This window comes from Tauraco erythrolophus, chromosome 4 (assembly GCF_009769465.1).
Source record: "Tauraco erythrolophus isolate bTauEry1 chromosome 4, bTauEry1.pri, whole genome shotgun sequence".
NCBI classification, from domain to species: domain Eukaryota; kingdom Metazoa; phylum Chordata; class Aves; order Musophagiformes; family Musophagidae; genus Tauraco; species Tauraco erythrolophus.
The window spans coordinates 66066761-66089063 of NC_141468.1; the positions used below are offsets into that span (position 1 = coordinate 66066761).

Below are 22303 nucleotides of genomic sequence, written 5' to 3' on the forward strand. Positions count from 1 at the left end.
TGAATGGTTTTCCACATACTTCATGAAATACCAGCAGAGATGTAAAGATGACTGCTAGGGAATGCAATGCCAGTGAAATTTGGATCATAGCAGACAATCTTTGATTTTTGCTTATGTTGAAGAAATGAGATTGAGAAATGAGTAAGATAGTTTATATAAACTGCTAGCTCTTGAGTGACTAAACAGCAAGTTAAATAGCGTATGATTCTTAAACTTTCATAATGTGGAACTACTCCTGAAAGAGCAAGGGTGATGGAGCAGGCTTTCCTCTGTAACAAACATATACGAAAACAAAGCACAGGGTCTGCTAATGTGACTAGAAAGTTATACTTCCTAATAATTCAGCAGGCAGAGTATGCTGTATGTACTTGACACAATTTACAAAAAAATATGCTGTACTGATGCCGTATGTGTTTTCAGTGCCTTACGTTTGCTCTAAGGACCAGAACTCAGGCCCAAGTACATATATAGGAAAATGATTATGCTATCACAGAGCACATCTCAGAATGGTTTATGAGTTGCTCCAACCTATCTGACTTCAATTCTGTTGCCCTGATTTAGTTCTCTCCCCTTTCTTCTTACCTTGGAGCTCCATTTTTGTCTCTTCATTTTCCACCTAGCTTAAAACCCTTATGTGAGGTGTAATATATCCTTTTGGTGTCAAGCGTTAGGTATTGCTGCATCTAAATTATCTGGCAGAGACAGCAAAGATATTGTGTTAGATGTGTCCTTTTTGCCGATCATGCCCATACTGGATCAAATATACTATTTTTTCAGCATTTGATTCCTCTAGTTTGGTAATCATAGGGACTATTTTTAGCATTCAGAATTGGAGGGACTGTCTGCAGAGAGCTCTCTGTCCGTTAAATGGCAGGTTCAGCTCCCTTTTTGTGCAGCTGAGGCTTGGTGGTTTGATCCAAGCTCATGCATTTCATTCAAAAGTAAATGCAATCATCTTACTGCTGTGTTTTTTTCCAGTTGCCATTCTAGCTGAATTATTTGTAGTAATTACTGTGTTGTCTCTTCTTTTTCTTTTATGTTGTCAGGAGCAAACAGAGTGGGTAAGTAACCAGAGCTGGTAGTTGAGTACAAATATGAACAGAGGTGCTAGGGTAGCTGCAATTATATCTTAAGGATGGAAGGATTTGTCTTCTGAGTCTTAAAAAAAAAAAAACCAACCAAAATTGCTTTTGAGCTATTGAAGTATAAAAAATTCTCAGTAACACAAATTATAGTCATCCAATTCAGGCACATTTTTCTAATTTCCTCCCAATTCTTTCAAATTATTGAGAGTAACATCACTGTGAAAGAAGCAGAACTGAGGCAGCTGTTGGTCCTGAAACTAGCTTTGCATAAACAAGTTACAGATGCTGTTAGAGTTAGTGTCTTTACTGGAAGCCCGAGACTTTGCAGGCTACCTGCAAAGCAGCATAAATATTTTCTCATGAACTAGTGTTTTTCTGGTCAGGACTGAAACATAGCAAAGATGGGGCACGGTAAAGCTGACACTGTCTTTGATAATGCATAGCATATCTAGAGATAAATTAAGGATTGTGTCCTCTGATAGCAGTTTTCATCTTGTAGTGGTAAAGAAGGATGGATGAAAGGCTGGCTATGATACTTTCTATTGTTGGGTTTGTACAAGTAACTAATCAGAGTCACCAGCTGTATCCTTGACACATAATCTACTGGGGTACAAAAAAACCTGAAATTTACCTGAAACTGCATACTCTGGCATGATTCAAGCACCAGTGGATCAGTGGAAGATTCCTATTGACTTTATCTGATTTTGGATTAGGCTATATGCACCTTAGTTGCTGTGCCTCTTGTTTTTATGTCCAAAAGGGTGCAGGAAGCAATAGCCTTCCTCTATCTCCAACTGTATTGGTTTTCATATGAAATCATAGCTTTCTGCAGAGCAATCCATTTTCCCGACATTTCAGTTCAATTAGAGGTTTCAACTCAGGGAACAGTGATGAACATTGATCCTGACATGTGACCGGTATGGACTAGTTCTTTGAATGTGTCCTGCCCGTTCTTTGGGTATTAAATCCTCTCTATTATTTTTCAGCCTCAGCTGTCTAGTCTGAGATGAAAATTTCATTCACATAATGCCATCTGATAGCTTTAAAAGACAGATTTTCTAACCATGGACAATAGTGTAATATAAGAACTTTGAAATGAGAAACCATTCTTATTCACTCTGTCAGAACTTCTAAAGGAACTCGTTCATGTGTTGAGTTAGAAACCATTTCTCCTTTTGTCATATGTGTACAGCAGCACTGTGTAGTTCTTGGCTTTCTTATCTACTTCACTATACTTCCATCTTGGTTTGTATTTATAGACACATTCAGTGTATACACATAGAGAGGATTTAAAGGCCATATGCAGCTTTTGGTTTGGTGTTTTTTTTGTGTGTGTGTGTGCATGTGCATCTTTTCTGCAAAAGGAAGTAACAGACGATGTTACTGTAGAGCCTTACCAAAATTTTACAGTGGGGCTTTTGGATAGCTTTATAAAATGAGTTTAAGAACCATTTCAGCCAAGAGGCCTCTGCCAAGTACTCGTTTATGTGGAGAATAACAGAAGGAAAAGTTATGGATGAAGTTATAGAGATTTAGAGTGAATGCTCAGTATAATTGAATATATTGGCCTTCGCTAACCTAGTAGTATGAAAATAACCTTAAAATTTTATGGTGGAGGTCAGTGAGCTTTGAGAACTGCTGTTTGACTGGAAAGGCTGGAAAAAGTGACTAATGTATGGGGAAAATGGGAAAGATGGATGCTGAAGTTCAGATTTCATTGTACTACAGGATTGCTCTGAGGAATTCACACTAACTACTTAATATATCTTGTGTCCCTCTCTCTGAGAGGCAATGCTTGCATCCTTCTAAGAAACGCATGAAGATGGGGCTGTGAAGATGACAAATGGTAAAGATCAGATAAATAGCTACAGAAGAGAGATAGATATATTTCGTTTAGGCGCTGTGTCTTGCAAAACATTTGGGACACAGATCTTTAGTGGAACTGTTTAAAAATAAAGGACACTTACATAGGAAAGACATTTATAAATGATGGATACCATTTATAAGTGCGTACTTTTGACAATGCATTGATCAAGCTTGAGAAACATGAAAAATAAGAATTTTGCTTAGCTTGTGGCCAGATTGCTTTCCAGCCCAAAAGTAATGTGCTGTGAATCTAGTACAATGTACCATTCCTTTTCTCTGCTGCTCCCTTTTTGTGCTAGAAGAGGGAAGCAAAGGAGCAAGTCATCTACTGTGATCTTCTACAGAAGATAGCATTCACTCCTCTTCTCAACCCTATACTTCATTACCAGCACATGTTGCAAATGAATCGGAACAATGGCTGTTTTCTTCTCCTTCTTGTCTTTTGCATTTGGATCAGATTGATCAACAAGTGATTCTGTATTGGAATCAAATCAGATTCTCCTCCTGATTTGAATCTGAGAACCACAGCCCATTATTAGAAGTCTGCAAGAATGTGGGACTGTGTCCCTCTGCTCTGTTGTCTTCTTCCGTAAGAAAAGTCACAAATCTTAATCTCTTATTGTTTATACTTCATGGTGAAAAGCAGTTTGAGAATTTGTGGTGCTACCATGTGGACCAGACAAAAGATTATTTTGTAAGTCTTCAATAGTTTTTGGAAGCCTAATCCATGTAATGGTCCTTGTTGTAGGCCTAGTTCCAGCAAAAAAATATTTAAGTATGTGCTTAACTGCAAACCACTAGGGTGATCCTGCATATTTCAAGTCTTTTGAGGGAGATGACCCATTTCTGTTGAAATGATGAACTGTTGGCAGGACCAGGACCACAACTTTCACGTGTTGGTTTCCTTAACGTCTTTTGCCGATCATGTTTGAGTTGATATAACCTCTTCAACAAATTGCAACATGGCAATATTTGTGCAGTTTGCCTTTTACTATGTGAACTGTTTATCCTGTCACAGAGAAGAAAACAGTGCTTTAAAAGCTTTAATCAGTAAAATGTCTATAAAATTCTTTGTGTTTTGCGTGAATTTCTAAGGGGTTTTTTGTTCAGTTCATATGTCACTCGTCCTAAGAACTACATTTTGCAGTGAGACATCTTTTATTGCTCTTCGAACTTTCATTCAAGGAATTTGCATCTCCTTAAGTACTGATAAGAGGAACCATTAGCAGTATGTACTTGAACAGCTTTTTATGGAGTAAAGTAGATTGAGATTTTGGGGGCTTGCAAATGCCAAGAGCTTGATTTACAGAAATAAAGAATGACAGCTCACCTTCTGGAAATATAGTGGAAAAATGTTTACAATTTACAAACCACTGGGTGAACTTGTATGCTAAATGTGAATCAGCTGGCAGACCTATAGGGCAAATTAAACACAGATGGAAAACATGGCATAGTCTTGTAGCATAGCATCTGTAGAGCTTAAACATTTAACTGAGATAACCCTAGCAGCACTACTTTACTCTGTATTTGTTCTGGTGATTTAGGACCTCCTCAGACCAGCAGTGGAAACGAGCAACACTCCTCAGCCTCTATCTTCGAACATGTGGACAGGATGTCACGTTCCTCAGATGCCAGCAGACGGGTCCCAAGCAAGATCCAGCTGATTGCCATGCAACCGATGGCAGCGCCTCCGGTTCAGAACTCGGTGCTTTCTGATCGAGTAGCAGAGACCAACAAAATTAATAAAGAGGTATTTTTGAAGTGCTTTGAATGTTTGTGGAGGACTGTTTGCCCAGCCAAGAAGGAAGTGAAAAGTATCCAGTTTCCTGTTATCAGGAGCTCGTCGTTAGTTCCTGAGGAGTTGGATTTTGACAAGTTACAGGAATAATCCTGTTTCCATCCAAAGCGATAGTCTGACCTGTTTTTAAGAGATACCTAACCCAAAACTTGAACACTGAAAGAGGAGCAAATTTGGTGGTCAGGATACCTTGTGTTACCATCATTTTGGTAGTCAGCAGGACACGACTTACGAGAGTTGTGTTAATTAGTACGTGAGGATTGGAATGTCTGACCCACTTAGGTTTTCATTCTACACAATTCTTTTGACTTTTCAGCAACTCAGGATGTGGGTTATACAAACAAGTTATCTCAAGATATTCTAGGGTGTGAATTAGCAGCGTATTCATTGCTTCCAACTTCTGATGTGTTTATCTGATGGTAAAGATACAGAAACTTCCTGCTTTCTCTGAGGCTCAGGTTACTGTAAGCAGAATATGAGCATGCTTGGGGCATTAGGAGAGAAGGTAATGCACTGTAAAGCCACATCATACACTGCCTGACAGTGCCGTGTACCTGCATCCTGGTTTTGTTCTGTGTACAAAGATGGCATCTTCTCATAAGTCAGAGAGGTAGATTACTGAAAGCTTGAACTTAACTGTGTTAAGATCCTATGTTTCTGAGTACCTTACGGAAGAGAGGTAAATACATACATCTAGTATACATAGACAAGAGGGGCCACAAAACAGAAATCTGGTTTTATGGGCAGGAGACATATAATTCTAACTATAAATGTAATGAGTAAGTCTGGTTTATGTCCTTTTTATGCTTTTTCTGGGATTTTCATGAAAGAATACACAAAAATCAATTTTTATTTGGTTTTTAATTCGCTGCTGCAGATGCATTCCAGAACGAGTCCAGCACAGGCAAAGAAGTTGTTGCTACCTGATCTGGTGCCCAAGTCTTTTCCACTGATAAGAATTATTTCAGTGAGTGATGGGCCAGGACCTTAAAAGTCTGGTGTAGCTTTCCCCAGATGCTGAGATGCACTCCAGGGAGTTGGAAAAAGGGGTGGAAGGGAGACATGGAAGCTCAGCCTGATGGAAGATGTAGAGCTGATAATGCCATGCTCATCTAGGGACCTGGCGCTTGCATAGCTTGTGGTGGCCTCTCACGCTCAGCAGAAGCACCGATTTTTGAGCTCAGTTAGCTCTTGAAGTTATTGCTTCTTACATGATGAAGGTCATTAAAGGGAATGGGTGACAGACTTCAATGCTATTGATCAAATGTATCTCTGTTAGACAAGCAAAGGTAGATATAGCCTGTACTGATGAGTCTTATTTTTTCAGAGCAGTGTCACCTCTGGCGGACAGCAGGAGTTTTTCGTGTTCCTCCTGCTTTTTGTTAACAAACTGCCACCTCTCTCTAATTGCATCTGCTGTTCTGGTAGTTGTATTGTGTATAATAGTACATCTGTGCGGAGAGACAATAAGGATACTGCAAAATATCCAAGAAAGAAAGTGTGTTTACAAATTGTATGACTTATTTAATATCTTTCAGTGATTTAGGGAAGGTAGAGGCAGGCAAGGAAGGAGGTGAGAAGGAGAGGTTTACGGAGGAACAGCAAAAAATTCTGTTTGCAAAAACTACAATGAAAAATGCAGTTGATTTTTTTTTTGTCTTCTTTAAGATACAAACAGCCTTGAGGCATAAATCTGAGATTGAGCATCACCGCAATAAGATTCGTCTGCGCGCCAAACGCAAAGGGCACTATGAATTTCCAGTGGTGGATGATGTGGTGGTGGTTGACTCCAAAGAACAGCACAGAATATATCGCAAGGCACAGATGCAGATTGACAAGATCTTGGACCCTGGAGGCAGTGTGCCTACTGTCTTCATAGAGCCCAGGAAGAGGTAAGGATTTCAAAGATGGGAAAGAACAATTTTCTTTTAGAGTCAGCATCCAAAGTACATCAGACCTGTACTTCTGAACTTTCAGGGCTTAAAATCATTTTGATCATTAGTTGAATTTATCTAGGTGAAAAGGTTTGGACTGATGTAACACTTCTGTTTATTCCAGTATAGGCCAGTATGGTTTGTTTTCAAATTAGTCTTTTACAAGTTCTGAGCAGTGAACTCTCAACAAATAAACCCACATGTATGAAAACTATCTTAAAACGATTTAGTATTTTGTCTGCCTTTTATTCGAATAATTCTTGTGTGATGTAGAGGGATCAAATAAGCACTGGAAAAAGATTCACAGATAATAGGAACTGCAAGAAACAATATTTTTATAAAGGGGGGAAAGATGCAAAATAAAGAAACCCTTGAACAACTTAAAAAGCATGAAGATTCTGAATTTTAAAGGCAAATGCACAAATCAACAAGATAACATCTTACATTTTCACTCTGGTTAATGAGGCACATTTGTCAGCCTCACGTGTCTGCCTTCCTGGCCTTGTATTTTCAGAGAAAGTCTTCCCTGGGCTCTGTTTCGGGCTGATGAACACTTGTACTTTGTTCCTGGAGCTCTGGTACCCTGTGACTGCTTCCGCAGTGACATAAAGTGGCTTTTTCCCAGCTACATGGGTTCCTCAGCTATTTTACCTGGTAGGGTTAAACACAACATGCCAAGTGCAAAACCTTGTTGGCAGTGTGGTCTGTTCTGATGCTGCAAATGTACTGGAGAAGCACTGGGGGAGAATGGATGATGGATAACTTTGCAAGATGAAATGTGGAAGAGAGGTGATGCTGCAGACAGTTTGGGGGAGGAAGGGGACAGCTTGGAGAGCTGCCGTTGAGACTGTCAGTAGGAGAAGCTTGAGGAGATTTGAGGCTAACTAATGGGACTGGCACTAATACTGGAAAAGGGAAGAGAAACAGGGCTGAGGCAAGGATGACTTGGAGGGAATGGGCAAAGGAGTTCAACCTCGAGTAGGATGACAAGAAAAATTGCAAAAAGAAATGTCGTTACTTCTGTCTTATTTGTTTTTTCTCTCCCTCTGCTTTTTGTTTTCTTCCTGTTAAGTTCTCGTGCAAAACGTTCTCCCAAGCAGCGCCGGCGACATCAGATAAATGGTAGTCCGATTGATGCAGAGAAGGACAGGTTAATCACAACTGACAGTGACGGAACATACAAAAGGCCTCCAGGAGTCAATAATTCTGCATATATTGTATGTATGTCTCTTGAATGACAGGAGTTTCTGATAATTGTAATGACAGTTGTAACATGGGGAGGTTTTTGGCCTTCTGACTATGGTCTGTATGACTAGTTTCAGTCACATGTAGTTAGCATGTAAATCAAAGTGAAACAAGGATTTCACTGGCAGTCTGTCAGTATTAAGCAGTAAAATCCTGCCAAGTATTCCTTGATATTAGAGGCTGAGAACCAAAACCTTGTTTTCATTAATGCCACTGGATTATGCACATGAAAGTGTACTTGGCGTGTTCCGCAATATCTTGAATGTAGTTTCGCTCTGGTCCAATATGCTGGATGTTACGTATTCATATGTTACAGAAAATTTCAACCTTTGCTCTCACAGAGTGGAAGACTCAGTTCCTTTCATGAGAAATTTTCTCATCTTTAAAATGTGAGAAATAATTATTAATGACAGAGAAAAATGTCTTTGTACTGCAGTAACTTGAAACAATTCTAGTACAGTATCTGGAAAAATAATTTTGTTTCCTGTCTAAAAAAAAGGCAAAGACACTGGAGAATGCCTCTGTTCAATCATATCCATGTCACAAACGGAATTTAGGCATCTTTAACCACTTCTAAGCAGACTTTAATAAGCCTAATGCTAATATTGGAAACCTCTGGACAGTTTTCATTGTGAAAGATGGTTTAATAATTTTAAGAATTTCACCATTAGCTGCATATGCAGTCAAGTGACTGCAGTGTCAATTTCTGTGGTTTCCCTCTGCCTTCTAACAAGAGTGTGACGATTTTAATGTCCTGCTGCAGCAGAATGAATTATCATCTGAAGCTGTTTAGTTAAGATGTGTCACACAGCAAGCTCAGCCCCTTTGGCATCTGTAGCGAGACAGTACTCAGAATGATAAGCTCCTGATGGTAGGGGCTTTTGCATCTTGACGACTGATTTTGCAGTCTGCATGCAGTGTAAGAGTAAGCTTTGATATAATAACTCTGCTGCTGCGAAGCTCGTTTCATTTCCTATTACTGATGAACAATAAGCGCATGTGGTAAGATCCCAGGTAGCAATTGTGATGCACACCTCAGGTATTGCTGCTATGAAGCGCTGACATGAGTACCATTCAGGTGTTGCACCCAAGTTCAAGTTCCATGCAGCTGACCACTTAGTTGCTTAACAGCTCCCTTTGTGCATTTTTCTAGGAGGTAATAATTGTTTAATATTACTGCTGATGTGGTCAGTTCTAAGCTAAAGACTGAATTAATTTCTTGGGGCTGCAAAAGCTGCAGAGAAGTCAAAGATGTAGACAAAGCTGATTGTCTTTTTCTTAGTGGAGCCAACACACTCTGCATGACTTCATTATGTGCTTGCAAACCGCGAGATTTCTTTTATAGCTGAGTAACTCCTGCACAAAGCTGTGCTTCCTTACCTGAGATTGGAGTCTTCCAGATCACACTCAATGAAGTATTTGAACAGCTGGTGTCATGTATGTGCATGCATATGTGCATGCAGAAGTGGAGAGGATAAGGGACAGGTTTTGTCCAGCACTGACACTTGTGCCATTTATCTTATTGTAGTCCTGACAAGGAAAATGTTGCTTAGACTTAAGGCCCGCTGAGGCTTGGAAGTCAGCTGGTTAGATCTTCCCCCTGGCTGCTCTTCATCTTTTTTCTGTTTCCTCCAGTCTGATCCAGACTTGCCTCCTGAACCTCAGACATCATCTTCAGCTGATCTGGGGAAGTTCCCTGGCTTGCCTTCCCACCCAGTCTCCCAGTATGTCCCACCTCAGCCATCCATTGAAGAGGCTCGGCAAACCATGCACTCGCTGCTGGACGATGCTTTTGCGCTGGTGGCCCCCAGCAGCCAAGCAGCCAATTCCACGGCCGTCACGCCACCCGGGGTCTCTGCAGGACAGCCGGTAAACAACACTCCTGCTCGAGCAGGGAGGGGAACCACATGCACCCAGTGGGGAACACCTTATGGTCCAACTCAGGCAGTAAACAACCCATTTAATGTGAGTGATGCAATTTAAAAGGCTTTTCTGGGCAGTTAGTTAGCACCAGTTGAGCCATGGTTGCTGTTACTGTGCCCTTTCTGTCAGGACTTATCACAAATGTGGACAGTTTCTGGAACCAGGAGAATTCAGAAATGACTGTCACAAGATGGTGAACTTGCTTTTTAAGCTGTTTGGATTCTTTTTCCTTTTCCCATCCCAATGACAAGAGAAGATAGAAGTTGTTCTCCTTTAGGATAACTTTTCTGTTCTGAGTAAAACTTCATGTTTTTTAAAATTTAGGTGCTAGTTCATATTTTGACACTGAAAAAAGAATGTATTTGGCTTAGGTCGTATTTTCCAGCAGTCCATCCAAATGCTTTCAGGAGATGAAGGATAGAGAAGCAGTATTTCTGAGTATGATTTTTTGCATTTTATGGGGCACTGAGACACACAGATAATCTTTTAGACGATCTCCAGTTCCACAACAATTCAGTAGAAGTTTCATAATGCCATTGGACTGTTGAGTCTGAACCCATGGTCTCTCTGCTGCAGTCTGATGCTGCTTGGGTATAAAGAGATTTTCAAATGCAAAGCTTGGTTTGCTGAAGGTTGTAAGCTAAGTAGGCACTGGAGCAACCCCTGATCTTCTGCAAGTGAGAGAAAGTATTTTTGAAAGGTTTTTCAGTTGAGTAAAGACTCTGATTAGACAAAAGAGACTGCCAGCCCACTGTGGCAGTGATTCTCAGATCTTCTTGTGTGATTGGGTTTGTAAAACTAAGGTCCTATGGTTGCAATCATACAGGCATAGTGATCTCTGCCATTCATTACTTAAAAGGCTGTCCTGATTTCAGCTGGGACAGAGTTAGTTCTTCTTTATTGACCTAAACCACAACAAAGGCTGACAGTGGTATGCATCCCAGGGTATGCATTTTGGTTTTAATTTTTTTTTTTTTCGTTCTTTTGACAGAGGTACGTGGAGTTTGGAATGACTCCGCCAACAGCACCAGGTCTCCTACCAAGGTAGCTTTTCACTGATAAAATTATCATTTATTATTTTCTTCGCAATTCCTTCGGAGTTCTTACTGGCACGAGTATATTATTATGCAAACTACTGTATAAATGAGAAGTAACAGGAGTCCAGATCCAGCCTGTGTAATTTATTTATGTAGCATGAATGACATATGCATGCTGTATGGAATCCAAACCTCCATTTAAAAGAAATGTTTCTAGCTCTTTGCCTATAGATATCCTTCCAAATACTGAGTAAACCACTGAGTTTCAACTTTCAGAGAGCCTGAAACAGTTACTCAGATGCATGTAATTCTCCCAATACTCTCGCTTTCATCTTGTTTCTGTAGCCTCAGGGCAACACTCGCTCACAAAAGTTTGTGGATGACTAACAGATTCGTTCTGGTTTTAACCAAGTTGAGAACAAATTACAGAGCATGGTGACCCTCACAGAGAAAGCCTGCCTTGCAGGCCTGTTATTATAACATCAGGAGGGAAGAACAATTTTTCCACTTTCTTACTGAGGGACGATCATGTAAGGAGAAGAAAACAGTTGTCCAGTTGACTGTTAATTCCACATTTGTTGTCTGTGTTTTAACGACACGTGAAGTTGGACTTTTCAGTCATGGTACCTACTGTGGTCAGACTTGTCTCACCCTCTCCAAGCTGCTGCAGCCAAGTTGGTAAAAAGGTGGCCTCGTGCTGCTCTCTCATTATCTTCTTACAGCTCACCATGTGAGATGAAATCTGCTGGCATCAGTGTCATTCATTAGATTTCAGGTGAAGTCTTCACTGCCTTGGAAACTTGATGGTAAAATGGATATGAAGAACTTTCCATTATCCATTGTTCTGCAACCCAATTTTGAAAGGACCAACTAGAAAAGGAGGAGTCTCTAATCACATTTTCTTACTTAGGTCTTGACTGAAGGTGATGGTTTCAGTGTGAGTGAAGCATACATGAAAGGGACACACTATGACATGCAGTGTATTTTGTGTAATTCAGGTTACCTTGAAAATTATGAGCTTTGAGCCTGCCAACACAAAGCATAACCAATTGTTGGTTATTGAGGATTTTTTCTTTGTTGGCCTGTTATGCATTCAGGGAAAATGTGATAAATTAATCATGAAAGTGCTGCAACCTGTGTTAATACACCTGAGCAAGATAGTGTCTTTGCAGCATAGTTTTTGTTCAAAAGTTTATCAGCCTATGGCATAGGCACTCTGGATTTCTCTAAGTTACGAATTAATGGCATCATTATTAATAGTTCAGGTGCTGGCTCTGCCAGTGCTGGCAGATTAAGTTAACAATCTGCGAGGTCGTTAACCTTAACAGGAAGAATTCCTTTAAATTTTCATTAAAATAGGAGTTTCCTAAAGCTTGATCGATAGAAAACAAGAAAAGAGTTGTCATGGTTGTGGAGCGGGAATTCTGCTCACATTCAGAAGGTAATGATAAAGAAATTGATAGAAATAGTGCACCAATTAGAGTAAGGAAAAATAGCCTGAAGTCAGCATGATTAAGTTGCATGTATCAATGTCATAGACCATTGACTTAACTATCCAATGCATGGAATAATAGTTTGGTGACCATACTGTTCCCTTCTCCGTACAAATGCAGTCAGCATCTTTAATGGGGTGGAACCAACCTGGGTAAAAAAAGTTAAATGTAGAAGACCTAGGTCACATAACAGCTAGGCACACATAAAGGCATACTGAACAGCTTTTAGCAAAAAATGACCACTCTGTCATGCGGCAGAGAGAGATACTTAGCCGTAGTGGATTAGTCATGTAAAATAGATTTTTTTTGAGGCAATATCTCCCCACTTAATAAATAACTGGAGATTAGTAATTTTTTTGAATGTGCAAAGATAAGTTGAAGACTGGGTCTAAGTCTGGAGTAGGAAGGAGCACTAAAAAGCCTATACGATACAGATTAAGAGCTGTATCGCATTTTTACACACTTCCGTTGATCTCTGACTTTAAAGAGTAGCTGTATCTATGTATTATAAAGAAGATTGAGAAGAGAGGGTGATGGGTTATTAAATGTGCACCTTTCAAGTACAAACCCGTCAACAATAAAGGATATACTTCCTGTCCTCTGAAAAATTGGCACAAAAATAATACATTTGCAGTAATGTTGACAACATCAAAAAATTGTAGTAACTTATCAGCTACAAGATGCCAGCCAAGTGCTGCAGGCATAAGGGACCCAATGATCACATCCTTTACTGGTTACAGTGATTAGCATAACAGAAGTGACATTGTTAAACATTACCTACCCATTCAAGCATTTATTTTAACTAGCTCGTTTAACTAGCTCGTTAAGTCTGTTTGGAAATGGTTTCCTCTGGATCTGCTTCGTGCACAGGTGGGATTGTATGCAAGGGAGCTGGGGAAATTCTGACACTTCCACAACAGGATTGTTGCAGCTTGAACCCCTTATACCTCCTCCATTTAGTACTGTATGCCAAGTAGCTAGTACTTTAATTTTCAATTACTTATTTATGCTTTATTAGGCTCTTATTTGGCTTTATTAGGCTATTTTTTAGTATATCAGCTTTTGTTGCTATCTGACTGTAACACAAAGGTGGTTACTTTTCCAAAAAAAGCACAAATCAAGAATAGTTTGAATTAGATGCAGTCATGGGATTTTCCTATAAAACAAAAGTGTGTAGAACTTAGGTCTTGAGGAATGGGATAGTTTGCAGTCCACAGCCTAGAAGGGCTTAGGTGCTGTTGTGGTAAAAGGCGTACAAAACACGTCCCTAGTTGGCAGTTTCTGTAATATCATGTGCCTGACTTAGGATGTTTGTCTCACTTTGTTGCCTTTATACTCACCTGTGAGAGACTCCTGCAGAAAATGATTTAGTGAACTTAATCTTTTGCTTTTAATACCTTTGAGGAGCATGTCTCTCTTCTTTGATCATACCTGGAGTCTGAGGCTAGCCTAGTAATCTAAGCACCTTAAGTTCGGGCATCCATACCTCCACCACATTGACAGGAATCAGTAATGCTTGAAAACTCAGCTGCCATCAGTCTTTCAAAATATAATCTTTCCATACCAGGGTTAAGATATGATAATAGGAAGCATAGGAAAAGCTGCATTTCCTTCTCCTTCTCTACTGCTGTTCTGTGAATGAATTCTGGGGTTTCTTTTACAAGTCTCATTACCTTGGCACAAATAATGAAATTAGATTGATGACAGTTTCTGTTGTTAACTCTTTTCAGTAAATGTATGACACCAATGACCACCAGCGCCAGCCTGGAAACATGAATTTTAGTATACATTGCATCTCCTCATACATGCCAATGACAGCTTTAAGTAGTTTGATGAATCTTAAAGAGCAATGTTTGAAAATTTCTTGAAAAACTATCGGAACGCTTGGTGATCATGAAATACACATGTAATGCAGTTTGTATTGTTTGATTTAGACCAAAACTGTATGCCCAGAAACTCTTGAGTCAGATTTGTTGCTAAGGTAAGCAGCTCCATCACTACTGAAATCTTATTTTTCCCCCTTTTTTTTTTTATTGAAGATACTTTTTTTCTCAAGGGGAAAACAAAGTGTGGACTATTTTCTCTGCATTGAGGAGACTACGACATGTGAAAAACACTTGCGTGAAATTTTGTTAGAGTTTCTAATTCCTATTCCTATGCAATGCAGGCTGTGAATGAGGAAATATTCCTCAGATGTAATTTTCTTTGACGTTTAAGGTTAAAATATACATTAAAAGGCATCATAAAGAGTTGTTGTATGGGGGACACCTGCAATACTGTTTCTAATTAGGCAGTTCACTTATTGTAATCTTGTGTCCATACTTTTCTACAGACAGAACTTTGGGCCAGGTTTTCTTCAACCTGCAGAGTTAATGCACCCAGACCAGCAGCCACCTGAGGTTCAATATTCCTCCAGAGGGATATACTCAGAGGAAATGCCATCAGTGGCACGGCCTCGACCAGTTGGAAGCACTGCAGGTACACTTTACTTAAGTTGAATATGCACTGAAATAACTGATCCTTTTCCATATCTACTCCTACACTGAGATCACCATGAAGAGGTCATTCTCCTTCAACTGCACTTGAAATGTAGTCCTTCTCTGCCAAAAAGAAGCAATCACAAAGTGAGGTTAACTTTACATCCATAGAATCTTGCAGAAAAAGGCAGTGCTTTGCCAGCTTTTTAGTATCTCACAAGCATTGGTTATCACACAGCATGTTTTAAAAAAACTCTCGTTCTCTAAGAATGGAAAATTATTAAATTACTTAATTGTTTTAGAGCATACAGGGTATGCTAACTTTCCACTGCTGACTATTTCTTTTGTGCTAAATGAACTAACTGATGCATCCCAAACTGACCTGCTAAATAACAATTTTTTAAATACTTTTCTGCATCTTTATTTTTAATTTCTCTTCCTAGAAATGTATGCATAAAAGCAGGATCTTTAGCTTCTGATGATATTATCTATTGCTGCTGTCCCATATGAAATTATCTCCCCTAATTTGGTTGTGAGATAATTTCTGTAGCACTTATCAATGCTATCATGAATGAGATTCTAACATCACATGGCAATTAAGCGGCAAACACTTATTCTAAGAATAAAATTCTGTTCTTATGCGAATGCCACAATTTTCTCCAAGAGAAATGTTTTCTTCCTGGAGAGTTGAAAAAGACTGGAAATACAATCATATACTCATGTCAGAGTCCTACTTCTGATAGCCACTATCCTCTCCCTGTAAATGTTACACAATGAGAATGACAGGGTTGTAGTGACTGTTACAGTTTAATGATGATTATTTTATTGTCTGATTCATGCTGTTCTCTAAATATTCATGTGTATTCTGCTTTAAAGTTTGGAGACAATTCAGATAATTAATTCCTGTCCTTCAGCATACTTACATGCAAATATCAACCTTCTCAAATATTGGGGTTTTTTTGAGAGGAAAAAATGAAAGGGACCTAACTGTCCATCATGTAAATCACACTGTTGTTTTTGTCTTTTCCTCCCTTTTCATTACATACACACACACACAGAGTTTTCTTACTTATGTGTGGTTTTATTAAATGTGTTTCATTTCTAATGTATAATAAAATATAATAATAATAAAATTAATTTTGTTTCCTTGTGAGAGGAAATTCAGGAGAAAGGAAAGCTGGCATGTTGTTACATGTCTCTTGCAATTAATGGTGGTGGCTATCCTTGCATGTGTTCGAAAGCAGAGGGAGGGGAGGGGAAGGAATGGAGAAAGGAGGAGGGTTAGCTTTCAGGCTGAAAGGAGATACAGTGTGTTCTGACCTTCTCGTTAGTCAACGACAGCATCGTTTAATATTTAACCACAAAGTAAAGCTGAAAGAACCGTACTCTTATATAGTTATGTATTTTATTCTTCTGAGAGATGGAATAGAAAGCAGTCTGGAGAGTTCGGGTCTTGCCAGTGTGATGCAAATAAGATGTACCACAGGGGTAAATGTCTTCTCTTTGCTGTTAAGTAATTTATATGAAAGCATTGCCAGGGCTTTCGGTAAACGCTGTTTGGAAAGGGCTGGCATATTTTTGGAATGAAGTGTAATCCATGTCTGAGATGCATGTGTCTCAACCTCTTCTTTCAGTGCAGTGGAAATGAAAAGCATCACACTCCAATGAACTGCACAAAATGCACATAACTTTTCCTTCTTTATTCTACACTGACAGCCTTCTTTCTGCTGATTTTTTTTTTATTAATTGCACAGAAACAGCTCCGCTTCCTTCTTGTCTCCTGCTTCCAACAAAGTTTTATGTTGTCATTTGTGTGCCCTACAAACTTGACTGTATATAAAGATGAAAAAACAATATTTGCTTTTAAGGTTCTCAGATACAGCACCTCACTCAGGTGGGAATTGCTAGCAGGATCGGAGGTCAACAAGTGGAGATCCCCTCAGGCAGAGCAGGGCATGGCCAGCCGGGGGGGCCAGGGTGGCCCCAGTACCGTGGAGAGGATGAATATGCTAGGCGAGATGCAGTGAGTACTGTGTTACACATTTGCATAGTTTCCAAAGTAGTGATATGTTCGGGTATTTTATTTCCTGCATTACTGTTTGGAACTTTTTCCCCTGGAATACTTTCAGTTGCTTCCCTGACATTCTTTGCTTTGCTCTTCGAACCCTCGTTAGCTCTTCTAACTTTCGCTTGCTGTTCTTTCACCTTTGCTTCTTTCCAATTGCTTTCTCTCACTTTACTCTAACCTTTTTTTTTTCTCTCACTTGAGGCCTTCACCCATTAATTGCAGTTCACCCAGTTCTGCTTCTGAGCTCCAGCAGAGGTGGATACTGCTTTCCATTTTCTTCTCTGAAATATGCCTCTGTATTTTGAGATCATTGTAAGTAGAAAACATTGAATTAAATTGTCCCAGACTACCGTCCTACTTTGTATTGGTATAGTTCTTCTGTCTTCTGTATCAGTCTACAACAGCAGGAGTCAGGACAATAGAATAAGGTACATACTTGCACATAACAGTAGAGGTGTTTCTAAGAGTTATTTTCCACCCTCAATCAGCAGGATGTGGTACATTAATATGTATTCGTTTGCCAGTGTTGCCTAGGCAACCATCATGATTTCATGTTCTTGGCAGTGCTGCTTCTAGAGGTTGATGTTTCTGATTCAACCAGATGTGTGAGGTTGAAGATAGTATATGGCCTTTCCAGGAAAGATAGTTGCCTGCTACCAGGTCATGTTTGAGGTACTTGCATCCTGATGCAGACTGACCCGTGACAGCTTTATTGTAATACTCTTGAGAGCGACAACTTTATGCTCCTTCTGCTCCTTTGCTTAAACTCATTTTTTTGGTTTCTTCCTTGAGGGAGGAAGGAAGGATCTCCTTTTGCATACTTAGGGCAGTGTGTGTTCACACCACTTGAAGTTTGCAGTATTGCATGATCTTGAAATGGCTTTGCAGAAAGGAAATGCAACAGGATCGGCCTCATCTTTAGATTTTGGTGAAACCGAGCTGCCACCTCTCCAAATGAACTTGAGAGGAGCAGCATAAAGCTTTTGAGAACTGGGCACACTAGGGACAAACTCTGCTGATACTATTCAAAAACTTTAACTGTCAAAGCTGTAAGATCTGTTTACTTAATTGAACTTGATATCTGTACATGGAACTGTGGAAGAACATCATAATTTCAGTTTACATCTAGAAGAGCACTTGCTTGAGACATCTTAGTGTCTCTCCTGTTCCATTTTCAGAGGCATCTCTAGGTTACCATTCATTGCCCCTTCTTATCATTTGTATTTCTTTTCTGAAAATGACTTTTCTTTTCTACATCTGTGGACCTTTCCCTTCTGACCCTCAAGTGCATGTTCAACCATTACTTTCTTAATGTTTTATTACTTGAATTGCTAACAGAATACTAGAAATTCAGTTATGGACCCATTATGTGAGATGCTATGCAAACAGTTGATTTTTATGTGAGTTATCTGCACAACTCTCAAAGATTCATGGCCCAATACAATATAATTTGGTTGCAATTTGCACCTTCGGTCACTGTTTCAGATTGGTACACGTCACTTCAATCCAGGTTGACTTTTTTTAATTAATCAGAGTTTAAACACTTCCTTGGCTTTGACAGAACTTTTTGCTCACGGGTTGCTGCTGTTCATATGTTACTGCAATATGATGTTTTCTCAATTTGGTGTTTGTTTTTTTTTGTTTGTTTTGGTTTTTTTTGTTTAAAAAAAGCACAAAAGGAGGAGATCATGTGCTAGAACTATCTGAGTATGGTGTCATTTAGTTGTAGGAGAGCTCATCTAGTGCCTGCACTTTCCTTTTCCTATGGGGAATTCTTTCTTTTTTTTCAAAGGATTATTTCCCTTTTTTTTAAAAAAAAAAAAAGCATTATCAGATGAGCCCTAGTCTTGTAATTTTCTGTAGTTAAATAATTACCTTCAGAGTTTGGATTCATTACTAGAAAAAAGCTCTAAATTTGTCTGTCTTCCTTTTGGAAAAGAGAATTTACTTAATGACTTAAACATGATTTAAACATGACTTAAAGTCATGTTCCTTATGGTGCAGTATGCAACTTATCCTTTGCAAACAGTCATATTGTTCCCTCATGCTGAGTTTCTAAAATTAAACTCTACATTTAGGAAGATTAGATCTAGAATGCTCTTTTCACCTGCAAACTCGAGAGGGATCTGCATTTGTGTTCCTGCAGTGGCCCTTTTCCTCACGGTATCCTCGCCTATTATTTATGCAGCCAACATCTGATTTTCCACTGGAATATGACCTCTCACTTGTGTCTCCTGACCCAAAGCCAGTGTGCAGGTTACTGTCAATTCTCCTCAATTCTCCATCTAGAAGGCCTAGGTAACCAAGATAATTACAGCATTTCCTTAGCTGACACAAAATACAATACTGAGCAAGTGGTCATTTGAGCAACAGAACAAAAGAAGGCTGTTTTCTTACAAATATGTGTAGTGTCTTTCCTATCTCTACCTCCGTACCACCACCTGGCATCACCTCCTATCCATCTACAATCCTCTATAGCTCTCCACCAAGTCTTCTCCAGGTTTCCAATGTTTCCCCCAAGCCACCGTTGTCCTTTAACTCTATCTTCATACTTTGGCTGCCCGCCGTAGTGTCTCTAAACCATCTCACCATACTTCAGGTTGTCTCTCATGAACCCTAGCTATCACCTGAGAGATACATGTTGGCTGACAGGTCCAGCTGAGCACAACCTGGCCTGGTCTTTCTGCCACTTGGAAGCAGATTCTATGATAGCACAAATCAGGTTATGTCTAATTAACTACCTATTTTTGTGAATTTTTTTATGTCTGTTCATGCATGTATATATATACATGTATGTGTATGTTTATATTTAAACACCCAATTCAGTTGAAATTGGCAACAGAGTTCAATAGTTATTAAATGGAGAATAACAAATTAACGATGTGATCTCATAAATCTTCATTCCTTAAGAAGGAAGATTCAATAAAGATATTTTTGTCAAAGATTATTTTACAGTGCTGTTAATTATACAGAAGTTTCTATATAAAAATATGTAATTTATGTATACTATATAAAACTATCGTTACATGTATAATATATAATATATTAATGTGTATTTGTTAGTAACAAAATTTAAAAGTAAAAAACAAAAACAATTTCTTCCAGCTTTTTTACTCTTCTTATTTTGCTGTTGTATTTTAGTGTAGGTTAAGTTTCTAAACCAATCTGGATTTGAAAGTTCTCAGACCTGTTTAATTCTGATATTATATATGAGATCACAGAAATACACCCTTCTGTTTTTCTGAGATATTTAAGAAAACTTTGACAGCCTTAATGTTAGAAAACAGCCAGTGTGGTCATCAGATCTTCCTCCTGACTTTCCTTAAGAAACCATTCTTATGGTGCTAATTCAGTGCAGGATGAGATAGGAGCTGCATCACGTAATGCATTTTAATGTGAAAGTAACCCAAACATAATTTAGGTTGCTGTTAAGGCTCAGGTGTTGAGGAATGTTTGCTTTTAATATTTTTTAATGTCATCTCTTTTCTATAAACCCACAGAGTACTTGTCAGGTTTGCTAACTCGAGACTGCACATGTGAATTAGTTTCAGGTTTTGCTGCCAGATGAATAATTCTGAACAATCAAGAGACCTATTCATTCCTTTCTGATACTAAAATCACCTTCCTTTTGTGAGAAGTAAGACAGGATGTTACTTGGAAAACCTTCTCTACCTATCATTCTTCTATTAAAGCCTCTTTTCCTCTTAATCTTTCTCTCCAAATTAAGAGTGTAAATGATGAGTGCTGTACATGAGCTGTGCAAGAGAGTCAGAATCTATTATTAGTTCTACTTTGTACAAAATGGCTTAGATTTTATTCATTCGTATGATGAGAGATGTTAAGGAACATGGTCTCATGCATTTTTGTTCCCTGCACACTGCTGCCGCAGTCACTCTAGGTCCCTCATAACCTTCCCAAGCTCTGCTTTGTAATCCCTTCATTCCCTTCCCCCTCACCCCCAAATCCTCTTCCAGCTGACCTTGCTGTCCTTTCTTCCCTCATCAGATTGCTCTCTCTGCTTCTACTGAAGGCTTATCCACAGAGAAAGATAGTGCTCACTAAATTGTGATAACCAAGATCTGAACTTGCAGCAGCTAGCTGATCCTCATCCCCAGTGCAGACCCTTTGAAAGGGGATTACGCCGCTTCGCTCCCAGTTGTGTGTGCAGCAGGGTGTGTCCGAGTCCTTTGCATCTGGTGTTTTCTTCTGGCTGCCTCTCAGCTTTCAGCGATATGAGGCAAGAGGAAACGCCTGCTTTAGGGATGTCAGCTGGAATTTAGGTTCTCGAAATGTACCTTGCCTGTGTCCATGCTGGGAGTCCGTGTGGTCATCTAGTGTACTGTAAATTCATGGTTTGTTTTAGCGTAAGCAGATGTTTTTCCAGTTAGACAACCCCATAAACTCAGGCTTCATTATCGTTTCTCTCTTGTTTTGTTAGAAAATATGTTACTGACCAAATGCAGATTTAACTCCTTTCTACCCTTTCACAATGATTGTCCCTAAACTGGGATAGTGTTTCTCAGATTTGTAAAACAGCTGATAAGTATAAAAAAAAACCATAATCTTTCCAATTTGAATAATCTTCTTTTGCTGCTTCTTCTGTTGACCGTGTTTTTCTGGGCACTGGTCAGTCACAGAGTCCCTACAAGTGTACAGTCTGAACAGGCAAGCCAAGCAGAGAAGGGGAAGGTGAAAGTTGTAGTATCTCTGTTTATAGACAGTATGGAGAAATGACAGCCAGGAAGAGAGTGATTTGTCTTTTAGGAAATTGATGGAAAAGAAAGAGAAACCAATTCTCTTGACTTCCAGTTCTGTGGTTTTTCTCCCTATGTCCTTCCACTTCAGTTTCTAAACATACCATAGATTAGAAAGGGGATCAAACTTTTCATAGATGCTCAAAGAGATTTTGAAAATCCCTGAACTTGAGGAAGTCCAGCAATTTTGTGTACATGTGTTTTGTGCTCCATAAGAGGAATCATTCATACCACAGAAGAACAGTGGCAGCAGATAGAAGCATCTCCATGCTGCTTTCCCTCTGTTCTTGGCCTTTTTGCTTTCTTGTCTTTTCTGGGATTGTCATGCTTGTTCAGAAACTACAATAATGCTTTCTACCTTTTTGCAGACGCATATGCATGGACACCAAGAATATTCCTCCTCACCAGTATTCCAGATGCCGAGGACTTCAGCCAGGCAGCCTTCGGCACCCCCTGCTCAGCTTCCACACAACAGCCTTCAGGGCCAGGGCCTTTGCTACACCACCAGTTCCACTGAAGACCTCCAGCCAGGTCACTCTTCAGCCTCTCTTATCAAAGCAATTAGAGAAGAACTTCTACGACTTTCTCAGAAACAGACACCAGTGCAGAACTTCCATAGTTGA

At 39.4% G+C, this 22303-nt stretch overlaps 1 protein-coding gene across 1 annotated transcript in view; it reads left to right on the forward strand.

Annotated features, from left to right (window-relative positions):
• The window catches only part of KIAA1549 (KIAA1549 ortholog), a 149359-nt gene extending 127056 nt beyond the window's left edge, over positions 1-22303 (forward strand). Inside the window, exons 13-21 of the mRNA XM_086610749.1 lie at positions 1047-1061; positions 4496-4701; positions 6418-6641; positions 7756-7900; positions 9564-9797; positions 10843-10895; positions 14714-14859; positions 16727-16881; positions 22049-22303. Of these exons, the coding sequence (XP_086466875.1) occupies positions 1047-1061; positions 4496-4701; positions 6418-6641; positions 7756-7900; positions 9564-9797; positions 10843-10895; positions 14714-14859; positions 16727-16881; positions 22049-22303 (1433 nt within the window). The remainder of the gene's footprint in view (positions 1-1046; positions 1062-4495; positions 4702-6417; positions 6642-7755; positions 7901-9563; positions 9798-10842; positions 10896-14713; positions 14860-16726; positions 16882-22048) is intronic.